A 19,838-nucleotide genomic window follows, 5' to 3' on the forward strand; every position below is an offset into this window, starting at 1 on the left:
AGTAACCTGTCGCTGAAACTGCTTCTCTGTCTCTGGATGGTGCTATGTAGAGGATGTTCAGGGTTTTCCATAATTGACCGTAGCCTACTCAGCGCCCTTCGCTCAGCTACCGATGTTATACTCTCCAGTACTTTGCCCACGACAGAGCCCGCCTTCCTTATCAGCTTATTAAGATTAGTGTTAGATCCAAAGGTTAGCTATTTATACTTGCACACACCCAGTGAGTTCCTTCATGTGTACAAGTACCAATGGAGAATGATCGTGGTGAGAGGAGTATCTGGTGAGGAGATGGTTCCAAGGGTAGGATGAGAAGGGGCAGAGGGGGTGAAAGGTCGAACTGTGTGACTCCATGTGGGGCTGTGATGTGGTGAAGAACTAGTGACGTGGGAGAGGACAGAAAAGAAGACAGGGATCCTCTTTATCATCACTGTTCACTGTATCCCACCCTGGAAAAGGGCTGGAGGATGACTAAAGCCAGCACTGAAAGTAGCAGGCAGAATCATTGCAACCAACAACAAAAAAAAACGGTCAATAAACATGGTGGAACGCAGCAGGCCAGGCAGAATCTATAGGGAGAAGCACTGTTGACGTTTCGGGCCTTCGAGAAGGGTCTCGGCCCGAAACGTCGACAGTGCTTCTTCCTATAGATGCTGCCTGGCCTGCTGTGTTCCACCAGCATTTTGTGTGTGTTGCTTGAATTTCCAGCATCTTCAGATTTCCTCGTGTTTGCATCAATAAACGTGACTGGAGTCCTTTTTAGTTTTGAATTTTAATATATGGGTTTCTTCTATGGATGAAGTCCATGCCCAGCAGTAGACTCACAGCCAGAATGGAGGGGGGCGGGGGGGCGGGGGGAACAAAGTAAATGAAAACTCAGACGAAATAATACAATCAACAAGTTACTTTTTATTGTCTTAAACAGATTATAAAAGGTAAATTTACATGCATCTAGAACAATATCTCACAAATGTTCACAGAAAGTGAATCATTCATTACACCATGGTCAGTAAGTCAGGTGAGCAGATATGTCATTTGATTAAAGTGCCAGTGAGAACCAAGAGGCCTGGTAGGAGTAGACACAATTAAATAAAACAGACTCCTTGTAGGTACATCTCTAGGTCTGGAAGAATCCCAGGACTTATTTCAAATCTGCTTAAAGTGGAACATCTCACTGGAATATTTTTCTTCTTCAACATTCCAGCCTCTATCAACCTCCACATTCAAGATATATCTTGGGGAATTTGTACACACTATGAGCTGGTTTTAAACGTCTAGGAATGCAAAGGTGCTCAGTTTTTTTTTCTGAGCAGAACATCGAATCTGAATATTGCTCAGAGGTGGGAGTATGAGACAACTTCTTCAACTGTGTGAAAAATGTTGTCCCCAGATGTCTCATTACAAATTTCTCCAACAGGATGATGAGCAAACGTTCAGTGAAATCAAAACTGTTGGGTGAGACACACTATTTCTCAATCCCTCTCCGCAGATGCTACCTGACCTGTTTCCAAAGTGTTCCCAAACCTTGGTTTTTAATTTAAAATTCCCAACATCAGAGTGCTGTTTCTATGATACACTGAAACGTGGAAGTGATGCCAGGAAGGCAATAGACCCCAGGACCTTGTGCTTCCCAGCCCAGCATTAACAGGCCCGCTGGTAAATGGGTTCACTCAAAGATAACAAGGCAACACAAAAAGAACAGTAGTTGGAATACAACAGCTGAAAACAGAAAGTCCATCCTATGCTGACAGTATTGTAGTCATAAACAGCCCCTTCACAGATTGCTCCATCTAACCAGGACAACAAGGAGAGCCTCACCAAAATCACAAGGGATATTAAATGATGCTGTCTTTATTCCATAGGCAAACAGGCCACTACAAACCAACCAAATGCCCCATGTCTATATTTTCAGTGCCTATACCAGTAACTTTGGCAGTCAACGTCTGGGGCACTGCGTGTAAGGACTTCACTTCCAGCACAACCTGGAATCAGAGAGTAAGGAAGGCCACCCACAACAGTAAGGACGACCCACCACCCACAACAGTAAGGACGACCCACCACTCTGCTCTTGAAGAGGGCAGCTCTTTACCCTGAACCTGCAACATCGCCAAGTCTCACTCAGGTTGGTCTTGAACAACATTCACAAACTCCCAAAGCCAAATCACACCGAGTTTGTGGATATGGGAAATACACACAAATCACCACTGGAGGGAGCCCTTTCCCCACACAAGTCACAACCACTTCTCTCCAACAAATTGTTCCTCTGTTTCTGGATCCCACTCAAGTGATTGGCTCCTGGAAAGAGGAAGGGCATCTTACACACAGATGGGAGATGTGTCTCCGAACCCACGGAATAGTCTCCGAAGCACCAAGTCCTAGCATGGCTTAAGTGACTTCTTGAGCTAACCTCCACTAAACCTCTTGATGACTGGAAGGAAAGAATCATCCTCAAAGAACCTCATCAACTGACAGCCAATAGAATGTCCCCAAAGGACAAAGGGTTTTGGGTTACTCAGTCATCTGAAATTCTTGGTGAACCCTCCAAAACTTGCAAACTAATGACAGCTTCTGTTCTCTGGGGCTCGCCTTCTAATTGGCTACAAACAAAAAGTCAGATGTAACTTGGTGAAATATCAGGCTTTAACCTTCAAGGAAGGTCTGGACAAGGCTTGGTCACATGACTACAGGCCAGGGAAGATGTAACTATCAGCTCCTCAAGTGAGGTGTGAGGAATAGCCCAAATTGTGACTGGGCCTACCCAGGTCAGACCACTGGCCACATAATGGACTCCCTGTCAGACTCACTCTGGGCAAGAACACAGCTAACCACAATATCTCTTTGCAACTTTCCACAACTCTGGTGAAGCCACATCTGGGGTATTGCATACAGTTCCGGAAGCCCCACTATGGAAGGATGTTGAGAGGGTGCTGCCTGGTTTGGATCAAGAGAGGCTGGATAAACATGGGTTGTTTTCTCTGGAGTGGCAGAGGCTGAGGGGAGATCTCACCGAGGTTTATAAAATTCTGAGAGGGTAGAAGTGTCTAATACCAGTGGGCATGCATTGAAGGTGAAAGGGGGTAGGTTCAAGGGGGATGTGAGGGGTAAGTTTTGTACTCAGAGAGTCACGGATGCCTGGAAAACTCTGCCTAGGATGGTGGTGGAGGTAAATACATCAGAGGCTGTTAAGAGATATTTGGATGGGCACATGAATATGAGGAAGATGGAGGGATGTGGACATCGTGCAGGTAGGAGGGATTAGTGTTTGGGTGTTTTTGATTTGCTTTTTAGCTGGTACAGCACAACACTGTGGGCCGAATGGCCTGTTCCTGTGCTGTACTCTTCTGTGTTCCATATTCTCTCTCCCTTGAACAGGTTACCAACTCTGTTATCGATATTAGTGAATGCCAACTGTTGTGCCTTTCAGATGGTATTTAGAAAATGGTCATTAGGTGTATTGTGGACTCATATAAGAGAATTAGAAATTATTTACCTAGTTTTTCTTGCTGCAGAGGAACCCAGTGGAAGCTTTCTGTTTCAAAGTTAGATCCAGGGTTGGGAATATGCCATTGCATAGAATTTCCATTTAGTTTTATCATTTCTGGTGGATTTGGTCGAGCACTTATTTCCATTCCTAACTGACCTAAAGGTGGTAGTGAACCACCTCCTGGAATGGCCACTGTAAATGACGTGTGGTGACATTAGAGTTCTTGCGAGGCAGGTACACTAACAAACCAAGCAAGAATTGAGGGGCCGTCAAGTTAGGATTGTGTTCTTCTCCCTGGTCTACGGGAGCTGAGGAGCCGGGATGCAAGATCTCAGGGGCAGGAAGGTTCAGTTAACAGGAACTCCCTCAATCCTGGCAATGAATGGGTTGTCCCTCTATTTTCACTAGGCTTTATTGTATTAACAAGACACAACAATTAAATAACTGTCCTTTTGCAGAGGAAAATAAGAGCCACCTAAACGGATGGTCAGTCTGGAATTTCGTAATGCTTGTAACCGGATGGTGCCTCATTCCAACATGTGCGGCCACAGTTCTACTGGAAGAATGTACCTGGTGTTAGCTGGATGGCCTCTTTATGCCTATTACAGAAAATCCAGTAGGCATGCTGACAACATTCTGGCGGCAAGATTCTTCTATTAGAAGCAACCTGCCATTCTGTACAGTGCAGCTAGAAGGTCAACCAATAGTCAGGAAACCAGATGTACCATTTGGTTAAGGGCAGAGATTGGTCAAAGCTGCAGTATTAGGATCTCTGTCAATATGAAATGAGATGTAAATACATTTACAAACAATTCAAATAGATTAATTACAGAAAGTACACATTTACATTTTTTTTGCCAAGGACTATGTTTTGCATAATTCAAAACGGATTCGAAAGTCTGGGCCAAGTATTAATGGAAGGAGTTTGAAATACAACTGCAATGTAGTAATAAATGCATCTCATGTAATTGGAAACATTCGTCAGATCAACCGCAAGTACACCTCCGGCTTTGATAAAATTACATGAGCAGTTCGACAGACATGTTCTTGTTCATTGATGTCTCCCACTGGTCAAAGTTTCGGTGAGCCCGCTCCAGATCCTGGATGATTTGGTACAGTTTGTTGGGGATGTCCGTTGTATTGGTCTCTGCAAAAGAGAGTCAGCTTAGGAAGGAGCACTGATCTGGTACTCATAGCAAGGGAATGACATGTAACCACCCGCTCTGCCCACCGTTAGCCATCATTTCCCCAATGGAATCTGGACATCAGTCTGCCCGCTAACACCTTGAGAGGCCTAATGTGCTTTATAGGTCCAAATGAAATTGGCCTGGTAGATTTGGCGGTGCAGATTGAACCAGGCCACTCCATTGCTTTGCTTGACAGAATGGCATCCTAAATCAGGGCACAGCGCCTCCCAATGTTGTCGGTGTCCCACTCATTCCTACATCTACATGAGAGATGCCTTCCTCCATTCCCTGTTTGCAACCTCTGTGTGCTCAGCTATGATGAACAAGTCAGGGTGTGAGATGCTGGTCTTCTCACTGTTTCAGTAAGTAGCTCAGACTTGGATGGCAGTTTGTGAACCTGGAGCAGGATGCCCTACGATCTGCTCCCGTGAGTCTGCCCAGACAGTCAGTGCCACAATGGACCTGATCGGACCTCAACTTCACTTTCTTGGTTGCTCCCATACACCCTGACTCTTCTACAGATTGAAGATCGACCTCAGCACTGGATATGTTCAGTGATTCAGCCACAGTATTTCTCTGGGAAGTAATCACAACTCCTGATCGTCTAACATTGGTCAAACATCTTCGCGGTATCACCTTAGAATTTACATTTTATTAAAATCATCTCTTAAGTTCTAAAAAAATGTTTTAACCTGCTCAAATTTGCCAGATCAAACAATCCTTCATAATAGAAGCCCCAAATGCAAGTAAATTATTCCTTAACTAAGTAGACTAATATTCTGCATGTATTTATAAATGCAGTCTTGTCAAACCCTGGGCAGTACACTTATCTGAATTTTACTGCAGGACCAGAAGACTTTACTGCTATTAATACATCAATATTTTCAGTTCACTGACTTTAGAAGATGCAGTAAGACCATTCATACTGAGTCAAAAGTGCAAGCCAAAACATTGGTGAAATGGACATCTTCCAACTTGCTTGGTCCCCATTCCCAAACACCCTTCCAGTCACTGGTGACCCCGTTCCCAAACACCCTTCCAGTCTGGTGACCCCGTTCCCAAACACCCTTCCAGTCACTGGTGACCCCGTTCCCAAACACCCTTCCAGTCTGGTGACCCCGTTCCCAAACTCCCTTCCAGTCACTGGTGACCCCGTTCCCAAACACCCTTCCAGTCTGGTGACCCCGTTCCCAAACACCATTCCAGTCACTGGTGACCCCGTTTCCAAACACCCTTCCAGTCTGGTGACCCCGTTCCCAGACACCCTTCCAGTCTGGAGTCCCCGTTCCCAAACACCCTTCCAGTCTGGTGACACCGTTCCCAAACACCCTTCCAGTCACTGGTGACTCCGTTCCCAAACACACTTCCAGTCTGGTGACCCTGTTCCCAAACACCATTCCAGTCACTAGTGACCCCGTTCCCAAACACCCTTCCAGTCTGGTGACCCCGTTCCCAAACACCATTCCAGTCACTGGTGACCCCGTTTCCAAACACCCTTCCAGTCTGGTGACCCCGTTCCCAAACACCCTTCCAGTCACTGGTGACCCCGTTCCCAAACACCATTCCAGTCTGGTGACCCCGTTCCCAAACAACCTTCCAGTCTGGTGACCCCGTTCCCAAACACCCTTACAGTCACAGGTGACCCCGTTCCCAAAACACCCTTCCAGTCACTGGTGACCCCGTTCCCAAACACCCTTCCAGTCTGGTGACCCCGTTCCCAAACACCCTTCCAGTCACTGGTGACCCCGTTCCCAAACACCCTTCCAGTCTGGTGACCCCGTTCCCAAACACCCTTCCAGTCACTGGTGACCCCGTTCCCAAACACCCTTCCAGTCTGGTGACCCCGTTCCCAAACACCCTTCCAGTCACTGGTGACCCCGTTCCCAAACACCCTTCCAGTCTGGTGACCCCGTTCCCAAACACCCTTCCAGTCACTGGTGACCCCGTTCCCAAACACACTTCCAGTCTGGTGACCCCGTTCCCAAACACACTTCCAGTCACTGGTGACCCCGTTCCCAAACACACTTCCAGTGTGGTGATCCCGTTCCCAAACACACTTCCAGTCTGGTGACCCCGTTCCCAAACACCCTTCTAGTCACTGGTGACCCCGTTCCCAAACACCCTTCCAGTCTGGTGACCCCGTTCCCAAACACCCTTCCAGTCTGGTGACCCCGTTCCCAAACACACTTCCAGTCTGGTGACCCCGTTCCCAAACACACTTCCAGTCACTGGTGACCCCGTTCCCAAACACCCTTCCAGTCACTGGTGACCCCGTTCCCAAACACCCTTCCAGTCTGGTGACCCCGTTCCCAAACACCCTTCCAGTCACTGGTGACCCCGTTCCCAAACACCCTTCCAGTCTGATGACCCCATTCCCAAACATCCTTCCAGTCTGGTGACCCGTTCCCAAACACACTTCCAGTCACTGGTGACCCCGTTCCCAAACACCCTTCCAGTCACTGGTGACCCCGTTCCCAAACACCCTTCCAGTCTGGTGACCCCGTTCCCAAACACCCTTCCAGTCACTGGTGACCCCGTTCCCAAACACCCTTCCAGTCACTGGTGACCCCGTTCCCAAACATCCTTCCAGTCACTGGTGACCCCGTTCCCAAACACACTTCCAGTCTGGTGACCCCGTTCCCAAACACACTTCCAGTCACCGGTGACCCCGTACCCAAACACCCTTCCAGTCACTGGTGACCCCGTTCCCAAACACCCTTCCAGTCTGGTGACCCCGTTCCCAAACACACTTCCAGTCTGGTGACCCCGTTCCCAAACACCCTTCCAGTCTGGTGACCCCGTTCCCAAACACCCTTCCAGTCACTGGTGACCCCGTTCCCAAACACACTTCCAGTCTGGTGACCCCGTTCCCAAACACCCTTCCAGTCACTGGTGACCCCGTTCCCAAACACCCTTCCAGTCTGGTGACCCCGTTCCCAAACACCCTTCCAGTCACTGGTGACCCCGTTCCCAAACACCCTTCCAGTCTGATGACCCCATTCCCAAACATCCTTCCAGTCTGGTGACCCGTTCCCAAACACACTTCCAGTCACTGGTGACCCCGTTCCCAAACACCCTTCCAGTCACTGGTGACCCCGTTCCCAAACACCCTTCCAGTCTGGTGACCCCGTTCCCAAACACCCTTCCAGTCACTGGTGACCCCGTTCCCAAACACCCTTCCAGTCACTGGTGACCCCGTTCCCAAACATCCTTCCAGTCACTGGTGACCCCGTTCCCAAACACCCTTCCAGTCACTGGTGACCCCGTTCCCAAACATCCTTCCAGTCTGGTGACCCCGTTCCCAAACACCCTTCCAGTCACTGGTGACCCCGTTCCCAAACACCCTTCCAGTCTGGTGACCCCGTTCCCAAACACACTTCCAGTCTGGTGACCCCGTTCCCAAACACCCTTCCAGTCTGGTGACCCCGTTCCCAAACACCCTTCCAGTCACTGGTGACCCCGTTCCCAAACACACTTCCAGTCTGGTGACCCCGTTCCCAAACACCCTTCCAGTCACTGGTGACCCCGTTCCCAAACACCCTTCCAGTCTGGTGACCCCGTTCCCAAACACCCTTCCAGTCACTGGTGACCCCGTTCCCAAACACCCTTCCAGTCTGATGACCCCATTCCCAAACATCCTTCCAGTCTGGTGACCCGTTCCCAAACACACTTCCAGTCACTGGTGACCCCGTTCCCAAACACCCTTCCAGTCACTGGTGACCCCGTTCCCAAACACCCTTCCAGTCTGGTGACCCCGTTCCCAAACACCCTTCCAGTCACTGGTGACCCCGTTCCCAAACACCCTTCCAGTCACTGGTGACCCCGTTCCCAAACATCCTTCCAGTCACTGGTGACCCCGTTCCCAAACACCCTTCCAGTCACTGGTGACCCCGTTCCCAAACATCCTTCCAGTCTGGTGACCCCGTTCCCAAACACCCTTCCAGTCACTGGTGACCCCGTTCCCAAACACCCTTCCAGTCTGGTGACCCCGTTCCCAAACACCCTTCCAGTCACTGGTGACCCCGTTCCCAAACACCCTTCCAGTCTGATGACCCCATTCCCAAACACCCTTCCAGTCTGGTGACCCCGTTCCCAAACACCCTTCCAGTCTGGTGACCCCGTTCCCAAACACCCTTCCAGTCTGGTGACCCCGTTCCCAAGCACCCTTCCAGTCACTGGTGACCCCATTTCCAAACACCCTTCCAGTCAGGTGACCCCGTTCCCAAACACCCTTCCACTCTGGTGACCCCGTTCCCAAACACACTTCCAGTCACTGGTGACCCCGTTCCCAAACACCCTTCCAGTCTAGTGACCCCATTCCCAAACACACTTCCAGTCTGGTGACCCCGTTTCCAAACACCCTTCCAGTCTGGTGACCCCGTTCCCAAACACCCTTCCAGTCACTGGTGACCCCGTTCCCAAACACACTTCCAGTCTGGTGACCCCGTTCCCAAACACCCTTCCAGTCACTGGTGACCCCGTTTCCAAACACCCTTCCAGTCTGGTGACCCCGTTCCCAAACACCCTTCCAGTCTAGTGACCCCGTTCCCAAACACCCTTCCAGTCTAGTGACCCCATTCCCAAACACACTTCCAGTCTGGTGACCCCGTTTCCAAACATCCTTCCTGCTACTGGTTTTTTTTTTCTCCCTGACTTTAGTATTGGTTTATTAGTGTCACGTGGCAGCATGACACAGTGCAAATCTTTCGTGCACGCTGTTTATACGGATCAAATCGTTGCACAGTATATTGAGCTGGAATAAGGTAAAACAATATCCAGACAGAATGAAGGCTACAGATGAAGGTACAAGGTAGATTGTGAGGTGAAGGTCCATTCAAGAGGCTGATAACGGGGGGGTAGTGCCTGTCCTTGAATCTGGTGGTAGGTGTTCGCAGGTTTTTGTATCTCCTGCCCGATGGGGGGAGAAGGAGTGTCTGGGATAGATGCTGATTATGCTGATGCTACTGAGGCATTGAGAGGTATAGGGAGTGTTGGTTTCCATGATGGTGCTGAGCTCTGTTTACAATTTCTTGTGGTCATGTACAGAGCAGTTTTCATATCAAACCACGATGCATCCGATCGGAATGACAGAATCCTTTCAGTCACTGGGAGCCCTGGCATAAGCGAGTGTGGAAGTGGGTAGGGTGGCCAGTTTAAAGAGAGTGTGGGTAATGTGGTCCCAGGGAGTTGCGTGGGAGAGTGGGAACCGAAGCCCCAGTGGCGTGCGAGGTTAAACGGAATGGGGCGCTGGCGGCTCTGAGAGGTGCGTGAGAAGAGGGGCCCCAATGACTGTAACTCCAGGGAGGTGGTCACCCCTACGTTGCAGCAGGCAGGTGGCTGGGTGACTATCAGGAGAGAGCAAGTACCCCCATGGCCATTCACCTCAATGATAAGAATATTGTAGAAGAGGACGACCTACTGGGGTGGGGGGAGGCTGCAGTGACTGGGTCTCTGCCATTAAGCCTGGTGCTGGGAAGGGAAGGGGGGAAAAGAGGACTGATAGGGGATTCCACAGTTAGAGGAGTAGATAAGAGAATCTGTGGACGCACTAAAAGATAACTGGATGGTATGTGCCGGCTGGTGAGGTGGAGCGCTGAACGAGTCCCCTGGCAAGAGCCTCTTTATATACCCTACCACAGTGCTTCTCTGGCCTGAGAACGCACACAATTGACCCCGCGATGGACAAGTACCGGGCAGAAGATCCACAGCACAGTTGTAGATTCAGTGCAGTGGAAGAGTCCAGGCCTTTCCCTTGCTGAAGACCTTCTTCCAAATCCTTGTAGAAAGAAGGGATCTTGACCAGCGTGGGCATTGCAACATTCTTCCGAGGACAACTCCTGAGGCTCCTGAGGTAGAGGGCGGGCCACAGAGTCTCTTCCACAGGTTCACAAGAGACTTCTGTTGAAACAGTCCCAATCGAAGTTCATATCTGATTACAGAGACTTGACCAAACCGGAGTCCAAATCCTCATCTGTATCTCAGACGACGGCAAACCGTCTTTGTCCTCCTGGGACTAGATCCAAGGGTCTACCTTTTGCAGGCTTGGCTGCTATTTTTGGGCATCTCCTTGGTGAGCTTCTTGGCTTGCTCCTGAACTAGAGATCCTCTCTCTCCAGTTCCAGCACCCTCCCGACTAGACAGGGTCGGGACTCACACGGTCCTGTTGACTGGACCCGGCTCGTCTGCCCTTGGAGGCAGGACTGGGTCTCCCGAAGGTTCCAGGTTACTCTGTCTCCTCCTCGGCCACATGCCTCGGGAGAGTCTGGTGGTCAGAACATTCCCCTTTGCAAAGACTTGACCATGCGATGATCTTCCCTTCCTCACAGTTCATGGAAGGGTTATGCTTGGACAGCCAAGGGTGCCCGTGGATCAGGGGTACATGAGGAGAATCAATGAGATGGAAACAAATATCCTCTGTATGTTTCCCTATCCTGGCTTGGAAAACCGATGTCTGCTGCAGGATCTGTCTGGACCCAAGAGGATGACTATCCAGAGCAGTTGTGGTCATGGCCTGGCTCAACTCCTGCAGAGGTACATTAAACCAACGGGCTGTCCCCAAGTCCTGGAAATTGCCAGCTGCCCCAGAGTCTGCAAAGCATTCACCTCTTGCTGGTGCTTTCCCCGGGGATCTCCACCCTCGGTGTGACACCAGGATCAGTCGGCTTGCGAGTAGCAGCTACCACCATCGCAGTCCTCTTGACACTGGACGGTCTGAGCTGCAGCTTCAGACATTCGGCCCTCAGGTGACCTGCTTCCCTGCAGTAACAGCAGCAACCTTGGCTCTAACGCCGGGACCGTTCATCGGCAGAGAGTCTCGTGTGGCTGATCTGACAGGTTGCTGTTCAGCAGATGAGCTGGTCATTGTCCGAGGTCAGGAAGTGGAACTGTTAAGTCCGGGCTTGGCCTATCTGTCCTTGACCTGTTGAGATAATCCCACTAATGCCAGACGATTATTGAGGCTGATGGGCTGATTGATCAGAGCTTCTGCCTCTCCCAAGGCAAGGGCATCCTTTAGTTCACCTCGGAGTCTGTGGTGATATGGAGTGGCCAAGGCCTCCCCATTCCAGCTACGTTCCTTGGCCAATGCCCGCAGCTCAATAGTGTGGTCAGCTGCTGACCCGTTACCCTGACACACGTTCATCAGAAGCTCTGTTAGGTCCAGCGGGATGATGGAACATCCTCTTCGGGGCGCTTATGAAGTCTTCCAAATCAGAGCAAATCTCCGGCCTCCGCTCCCAACATGCGGTGGCCCAGGCCAGGGCTCCCCAGTCAGGGGAGAGGTTATGAAGTCCCCTTTCCATAGGGAACCAGGACAGCTGGAGTCCAAACACCAATGAACACAGAGTGAGGAAGCTGGGTCACTGTCGAATCTCTCTGGGGTCGGAAGATGGACCGACTCCGCAGAGCGACTGGCAGCTTCACCCGAGTGACTCTGGTTTTCTCCTAGCGACAGCTGGCGTATGGCAACCTGGAGGGCGTGTGTCTCCCAGCTCTGTCATGATATTTTCTCACCGCGGTTACCCAAGCTGACAAGAAGCTCCGACACCCCACTGGGTCCACGTTAGGCTCAATCGTATCATGCCCAGAGGCCTAAGGACCCAAGTGCTGGGGTATCCGAGACTAGAATCAAGACACAATGTGAGACTGAGATGAGAACAGGGTTCTAAACTAGATGTGAAGCGAAAATCCAAAGTTGAGCTGACAATTGAGCACTGAACCTCGGTGCAGGTGCTCTTTAAATATTAAAACCTTGGTGCCAAAACATGGCCGCCAATTAGCATGGCAGGACTGAATCTTTAAAGGGGCCGCACCAACTATTCTTATTCCAGAAAGTCGGGGCATCTAAACCCCAGAAACTGGCACGGTCAGGTGTGTATTGTAACAGGCACACATAAAAATAGACCAAAGTCAGCATTGTTTCCTTGAGGGCAAATTCTGCCTGACAAATCTGTTCAGAGTTCTTTGAGGAAATAGCAGGTAGGGTAGACAAAGCAGGATCAGAGCATGTTGTGTACTTGGATTTTCAGAAGGCTTTTGACAAGGTGCCACACATGAGGCTGCTTAACAAGATAACAGGAAAGATACTAGCATTGGTTGACTGGCAGAAGGCAAACAGCGCGAATAAAGAGATCCTTTTGTGATCGGCAGCCGGTGGCTAGTGGCGTTCTGCAGCGGTCCGTGAAATGACGGAACAGACGCAATGGGCTGCGTGTCTTAATTCATCTCCTATGTCTTATGATAAGAGTGCATTGGCTAGGTGAGCGGGTAGGGATCGCGGTAATTATTACCGGTGAGCTGCAGTTGCTGAAGCATCTGGCTCTGTCAGTGTCCTTCAGTGGATTATCAGGGTTTTACTGTAATACATTTAGAAGTTTTTAAATTTGCTTTTGATTGCATGTGCTAAAGAGAGAGATGCAGTATTTTACTTGCAAAATTTGGCTCCATATAAACATGAAGCTGAGTCCAATCCATTTGTTACCGACTTCACTTGCTGTGTACCTGCCACTTTACTCCAGATTCCCAGTGCTTTGGCTCTCACTTTTGACCTGGTGTGAATGATCAACTGCACAGATTAATTAACCTTGTAATCCTTTTGATAATAACAATGACCTGTGCTACCGTAGTTTTAGTGCAGGAGAACGCCCCCAAGGTATTGCAACGGGGATATTGGTAAAGTGACCAAAAACTGGGGCAAAGGAGCTGGTCTTCAGAAGGATCTCAAAGCAGGTCAGGAAAATGGGGCAATGCACCAGTTTCTCAGAGTTTAGGATGAAGTCTGTCTGCTGATAGTGCGCAAAAGGGAGTAGTGATGCGTGTAAAAAGCCAATTCTTAGAAAATGAATGTTTATCAAAAATATAAGGCACCATATTGTGAATCTAACACTACACTGGTGTCAGCATTCTCCCGTTTGATATTGTCCAACTGACGACTGCGGCCTAGGTGAACAGACACTGAGTCTCACTGTTACCTTCACTGGAACTGACTGGGGCTGTGGTGTCATTTCTCTCTTTGTGTTTCATGTATTTTTGTCTGTAAACAAATGAGAAAAATGTTACGCAATGTGCCACAATAATTATGAGTGTCATGTTAAAGAACAAACTGTGCAGTAGATAACAAGTGTTACATGAAACAAGCTATCACAATAAATATTGCATTACTAATCACTACCAATTTACTGGTTGACTTGCTGGACAAATCATCCATAATAATAATAAGAACAACAATAATAATGTTAATGTGAAATCAGATCTCCTAGCTTGGGAGCTTGGATAGAGCACGAGAGAGCTGAGCTCCCCCATGGATGGTCCCAAGCCCGGCTGTGAAAGGAGGAGGGGTGGGCACAGGGCTGGCAGCTCTATCCCGTAAAAACCCAGCGCTACAGAAACACCACCAGAAGCTCCAGATACCTCACCCTTGGGAGAGAAAAGATCTCCGATGGACTGGCCCAGGACAGAGAACCTTGGCGAGCTGTTGCCCATGACCTATGCCACACCAGGGGTGATGCACTTGGGAAGAGGAAGGTGTGATGATCTGAGATCTGTAGCAAGTGGCTACGAAACCATTGATGTTGTAAAAGCCCATCTGTTCCCCTTAGGAACAGATTCAAGACCTAGGGCAATTTTGACTTCTTAGGCACGTTGGCCTTGAGCAAGTGTTCTTAGTTAATGCTTTATGTGTAATTCATGTAACACTTACGTTGTTGTGAGTCACCCAGTACTGTACCCACAATATTACTGCAGTCTGGTGATCTCCAGACCAACCATCATGGTGAAGGACAGGAGCGGTCCCTGATCTCCCTGCCCTGTCAGTCATTGTTAGCTAGAGACTCCATTCCCAGTCCTGTGACAATGGCATATACCCCAGGATAACCTTCGTAAGAGGTCAGGAAGATTTATCCAATCATGTTCTTCTTCATGAGCACAGGAAATAGTCAACGGGAGGATGTTGATTTAAACGCCCTTTAAGAGTGTTACACTTCCTCAATCAGCTACTCACATTAACGTGTCCCGGATTGCAAGCAGCTGCCTGTAGATCAGATGGGATTCTAAATCAGGATTAAGCGGATCGTTCCACTCCTGGAGCGTCACACCAAAATGGGTTTTGTCACATCCCGGAGCTGACAGACAGAAAGACACGGACAAAATCACCTTTTGCTCAGCTATTTCTCCCACTAGATCTCAATTATTCCACTCTAGGAAATTAAGGGTTCTTCTTTTTTTGATAACGTGCATTTTTATCATATTAGTTATGGCCTTTCCAAATCAATCAAATTTGATTTCCTGCCTCTGCTGTGACTTACTCGCTTATTCATCAATGGCATTTCACAGCGAAAATAAACTTATTACCATGGGGAAATGCAATACTAATGTTGCCGGTTTGGAGATGAATATTTAAGCGTTTTTTACAGAGAATGCACAGAGTACAGACAATTCATCAGATGGCAGGTTGGAGAATGAGCCAGGAAGACTGAGTGAATTGGGCAATTGAATGTGAGAGTGTGTGAGTGAGAACGTGTGAGGGTCGGTGTCAGACGGACAGCAAACAGAAAGAAGGTTGAAGGAAAAGGCAATTGAAGACTTGTTTGAGGAAGAAAAGGCCACATTTCCCATGTCCGTGTAACAGCTTTTCCACAGTGACCAGTTATGACACACACGCTCAGTGTCAGCAGCCCAGCCGGCCACAAGCTCGTCCATGTTGTGCTGACCCATATGATCCCGAAAAAAAGTACTAAACCCACACTACCCCATAACCCTCCATTTTTCTTTCATCCATGTGCCTGTCCAAGAGGCTCTTAAATACCCCTAATGTTTTAGCCTCCACCACCATCCCTGGCAAGTCATTCCAGGCACTCACAACCCTCTGTGTAAAAAACTTACCCCTGATGTCTCCCCTAAACTTCCTTCCCTTAATTTTGTACATATGCCCTCTGGTGTTTGCTATTGGTGCCCTGGGAAACAGGTACTGACTATCCACCCTATCTATGCCTCTCATAATCTTGTAGACCTCTATCAAGTCCCCTCTCATTCTTCTACGCTCCAAAGAGAAAAGTCCCAGCTCTGCTAACCTTGCTTCATATGACTTGTTCTCCAAACCAGGCAACATCCTGGTAAATCTCCTCTGCACCCTCTCCATAGCTTCCACATCCTTCCTATAATGAGGTGACCAGAATTGAACACAATACTCTAAGTGCGGTCTCACCAGAGATTTGTAGAGTTGCAACATGACCTCTCAACTCTTGAACTCAATCCCCCTGTTAATGAAGCCTAGCATCCCGTAGGCCTTCTTAACTACCCTATCAACCTGTGCAGCGACCTTAAAGGATGTATCAGACCATCATCCGATGGTCTCCATAATAATTTGCAACAACATTGGCTAGAATGATAGCCAAAGCAGTGCACTCAGTGTTACCCAAGGATAACTGTGTATTTGTTATTATTGGAATCCCCGCCCCACCTCACACCTGCTGAAGAAGGGTCTCGGCGGTTTGCTCTGATGCTGCGTGGCTGGCTGAGCTCCTCCTGCAATCTGTGTGTCACACGCCTACCGAGCAACTCAGACACACATCTGTCCATAAACTAATACCACAGTCAACGCACAATATCAGATTTTTAAAGGACACATTCTTGAAGCAAGATCTTTGGTTGACGTTAGAGAATATTTCAAATTCAGACTGTGAACATTAAAAGAAAGGAATTTAGTTAATTTACACAACTAAGAAAAATTATGTCACATCTAGAGGCAGCATGTGAGCAATCAGCAAGTCAGTTTTTGAAATGGATGAGTGACCAGGTTCCCAGTATTTATTTGTTTCTGTGTATTTGCATAGTTTGTCTTTTGGACATTGGTTGTGTGGAGTTTTTCATTGTTTCTATTGTATTTCTTTGTTCTACGGAGATTGCCTGCAAGGAAGTGAACCTCAGGGTAGTATATGATGATGTATATATACTTTGGTAATTAATTTACTCCGTACTTCGGAAAGTTTGCGACAGTGCACAAAGCCTCGAGAACAAGGCACTGCAATACCTGTTTTCTCCTTTTGGTGGCAGCAGCCCCACTTCTCGCCTTTGAACACTCCAGGGTGGTAAGAGTTGAGCATTTGTTCATTGCTGACACAGTATTTCCTCAATGACGACAGCCACTGATTGAGCTCATTCACATTCTGAAAGGAAAATAAAACAGCTCTTCAAAACACGTTTGAATTTTCAAGAGGAGGTGCACGGGTTAAGGAGGCACACTGAAGTTATTGTTTTATGATACAGGCTGGGACAGCCAGCAATTATTACACTGCAACACGCACAAGATGCTGGGGGAGCTCGGCAGGTCAGGCCGCACCTATGAAAAGGAATAAGCAGTCGATGCTTCAGGCCGTGACCCTTCGTAAGGGCGGAAAAGGAAGGGAGAAGATGCCAGAATAAAAAGCTGGGGGTGGGGATAGCTAGACGGAGATAGGCGAAGCCGGTGGGTGGGAAAGGCAAAGGGACAGAGACACGCTCCCCGGTAGGACACATGGCTGGTAGAGTACATGGTCAATGAGTCGGTGGGCAGCAGTGGAACCCCAGTCAGCTCCACAGTAGTTCACTGCTTCTCCTGCAGAGTCAGCATCCTCCCATTACAGACCTGTAAGTAATAGGGGAAGCATCGGTGACACAGCTGGCACAGCCAGTGACCTGGGTTCAGTCCTGACCTCAAGCACCATCTGTGTAGTGGTTCAACATTCTCCCTGTGAATGCATGGATGTTCTAGTTCCGGTTATAGGTGGCAGAACCTGGGGCGGGGGGGGGGGGGGGGTTGCTGAGAGAGTATAGAAAGTGGGAACACTATAAAAGTAGATGGTTGATGGTCAGTGTGAATTTGATGGGCCGAAGGGCCGGTTTCTGTGCTGTATCTCTCTCTGTGGTTCTCAGACATAGAATTAGATTTTATCTTGGGGTGGAGTATGTGCATCATTTGCACTGGTGTCTTAAGTGCTGTGCTGGGAGACGCCCGCCTCCAAACAAATGTGAAACCACGACATCTTTCACTCTCAGCAAATGTAGAAGATAAGACCATAAGACATTGGAACAGAATTGGGCCATTTGGCCCAGCAGGTCTGCTCCAGCAGTCGATAATTTATTTTCCTTCTCAACCCCATTCCACTGCCTTCTCCACGCAACAAAATTCACAATATATGCCAGTGATTTTAAACGTTATTTTGATTCTCAAAGTTCAAAGACATTTATTATCTAAGTACACATATATGAAACAACCTTGAGATTCATCTCCTAACAGGCAGCCACGAAACAGACAGCCAAATAAACCCATATAAAAGAAGACTGACTAACACCTAATGTGCAGTGAATAAAAACCACATCAAGCCCATAAAAATATGAATAAACTACGTAACCCTTAAGAAAGAGTACGGACTAACACCCAATGTGTGATGAAAATAAACAGTATCGAGCAGTAACTGCAAGCAAATCGTGTTTCTGAACTGAATTCCGCAAAGACTGTCGCATAGTTCAGTGCAGAGCCGAGTAAATGTCATGGAACAGCGATCTGAACTGGACTGTACTTTGCCTCAGGCCCTGCCACCCTGATCTTTTCAATCTTGCCCAGTGTTTAAATCTCCGCCCAAACGACAGGTTCTGCTGCTTGAATACACCGGACTGCACCGCCTCAGTTTGGGCAGTAAACCTCCGTCCGAACATTGTGTTCGGAGGCGTCGATACGCTCTAGGGCCTGGACCACGTGGCTTCGATTCGGCTTGTACCCGACCTTTTACGCTCTTCCACGCTGTCAGTGATGGGCCTGCCACCTCACCTCGATTCTGCCACGTTAAATTACCTCCAAGTCCAAAAGGAAGTTACAGGTGATTATTTACGATTATTGTTTGCCAGAAAAAGTGTGGCTAACAAAGTATTTAGTTGCTTTCCTTGTTTCATCAGCCACCAAGCAGAGATTGCAGAGGCTCACCAGCACCAGCTTAACCAGACTCTGATTCTGATTTTAACCTTTGATGTCTTTACTAATTGAGAACCTATCCATCTCTACTTTAAATAATACACAATGTTTTGGCCTCCAGAGCTGTGCGTGGCAAAGGAATTCCTCCTCATCTCTGTTCAAAAGGGACATGCTCTTAACATGAGGCTGTGTCCTCTTTTTCCTAACTCTTTCTCAACTGAAAACTTACTGGAGATACGTCTCTACCAAATGAGGTGTAAAGTACTCTTCCTCTCTGCCAGCCTGTAGGTCACCCTGGGGCAAGGTGTAGCACCTGCTTAGCTCCCCAGTCAGGGTCAGGTGAAGCCGTGGGAGCAGGTGGTGGATGGTCGTATGAGCAGCTGGTGCATATCTCAAGTCCCGGTTAGGTGACCACTGATGCCAAGCAGACTGTTGTGTGATTAACATTTCGATAATATTTGAGTAATCTTGGTTGATTAAGCATTTGTGTTCATTTAAGTAATTCATTACAGGTTACACGTACAAATACGTGAATTGTGTATGTCATCGTGCCTATGTGCAGGCCTCGTTTAAAGTAGACGTAAACAGTGATTCCACTCAGCCTGGTTTTCAGTCTCTTTCCTATACGCTGATTCATCATCACCTATGTTTTGGCCAACAATAGTAGTGTCATCAGCAAACTTAAATGTGGTATTGGAGCTGTGCTGAGCCGTACAGTCATAAGAATAAAGCAAGTAGAGCTGGGGGCCCTGTGGTGATGGAGATTGTGGAGGAGATGTTGTTGCCAATCCGAACTGACGGGGGTCTGCGAGTGAGGAAATCCAGGATCCAGGGGATCAGTAGTGGAGGGTGTATTGGCTGGCAGCTTCACGGCCCAGTATGGAAACACCAATACCTTTGAATGGAAAATCTACAAAAGGCAGTGGATTTGGCCCAGCACCTCATGGGTGAAACACTAAGCACGTCTACGTGAAATGCTGCTGTAGGAAAGTAGCATCCATCATCAGAGATCCCCATGCTTTCTTCTCACTCTGCCACCAGGTAGAAGGTACAAGAGCCTCAGGAGTCACACCAGCAGGTTCAAGAACAGTAACTACTCCTCAACCATCAGACTCTTGGAATAAAAGAGGATAACTACACTCGCCCCATTATTGAGATGTTTCCCACAACCAATGGTCTCACTTTAAGGACTCTTTATCTCATGTTCTCGTTACTTATTGCTACATAT

The 19,838-nt window shown here is 48.4% G+C and overlaps 1 protein-coding gene across 2 annotated transcripts in view; it reads right to left on the bottom strand.

The window, feature by feature from the left end:
* Positions 1-4,423: 4,423 nt before the first annotated feature.
* The window catches only part of rasa4 (RAS p21 protein activator 4), a 264,778-nt gene continuing 249,363 nt past the window's right edge, over positions 4,424-19,838 (bottom strand). For both annotated transcript variants that reach the window (XM_073053736.1, XM_073053737.1), the window contains 4 exons: positions 16,694-16,829; positions 14,666-14,786; positions 13,638-13,699; positions 4,424-4,628 (listed from right to left, as the gene is read on the bottom strand). In XM_073053736.1, coding sequence (XP_072909837.1) covers positions 4,501-4,628; positions 13,638-13,699; positions 14,666-14,786; positions 16,694-16,829 — 447 coding nt within the window. In that variant the 3' untranslated portion in view covers positions 4,424-4,500. The remainder of the gene's footprint in view (positions 4,629-13,637; positions 13,700-14,665; positions 14,787-16,693; positions 16,830-19,838) is intronic.

The sequence above is a fragment of the Hemitrygon akajei genome, chromosome 8 (assembly GCF_048418815.1).
Source record: "Hemitrygon akajei chromosome 8, sHemAka1.3, whole genome shotgun sequence".
In the NCBI taxonomy this organism is placed as follows: Eukaryota; Metazoa; Chordata; class Chondrichthyes; order Myliobatiformes; family Dasyatidae; genus Hemitrygon; species Hemitrygon akajei.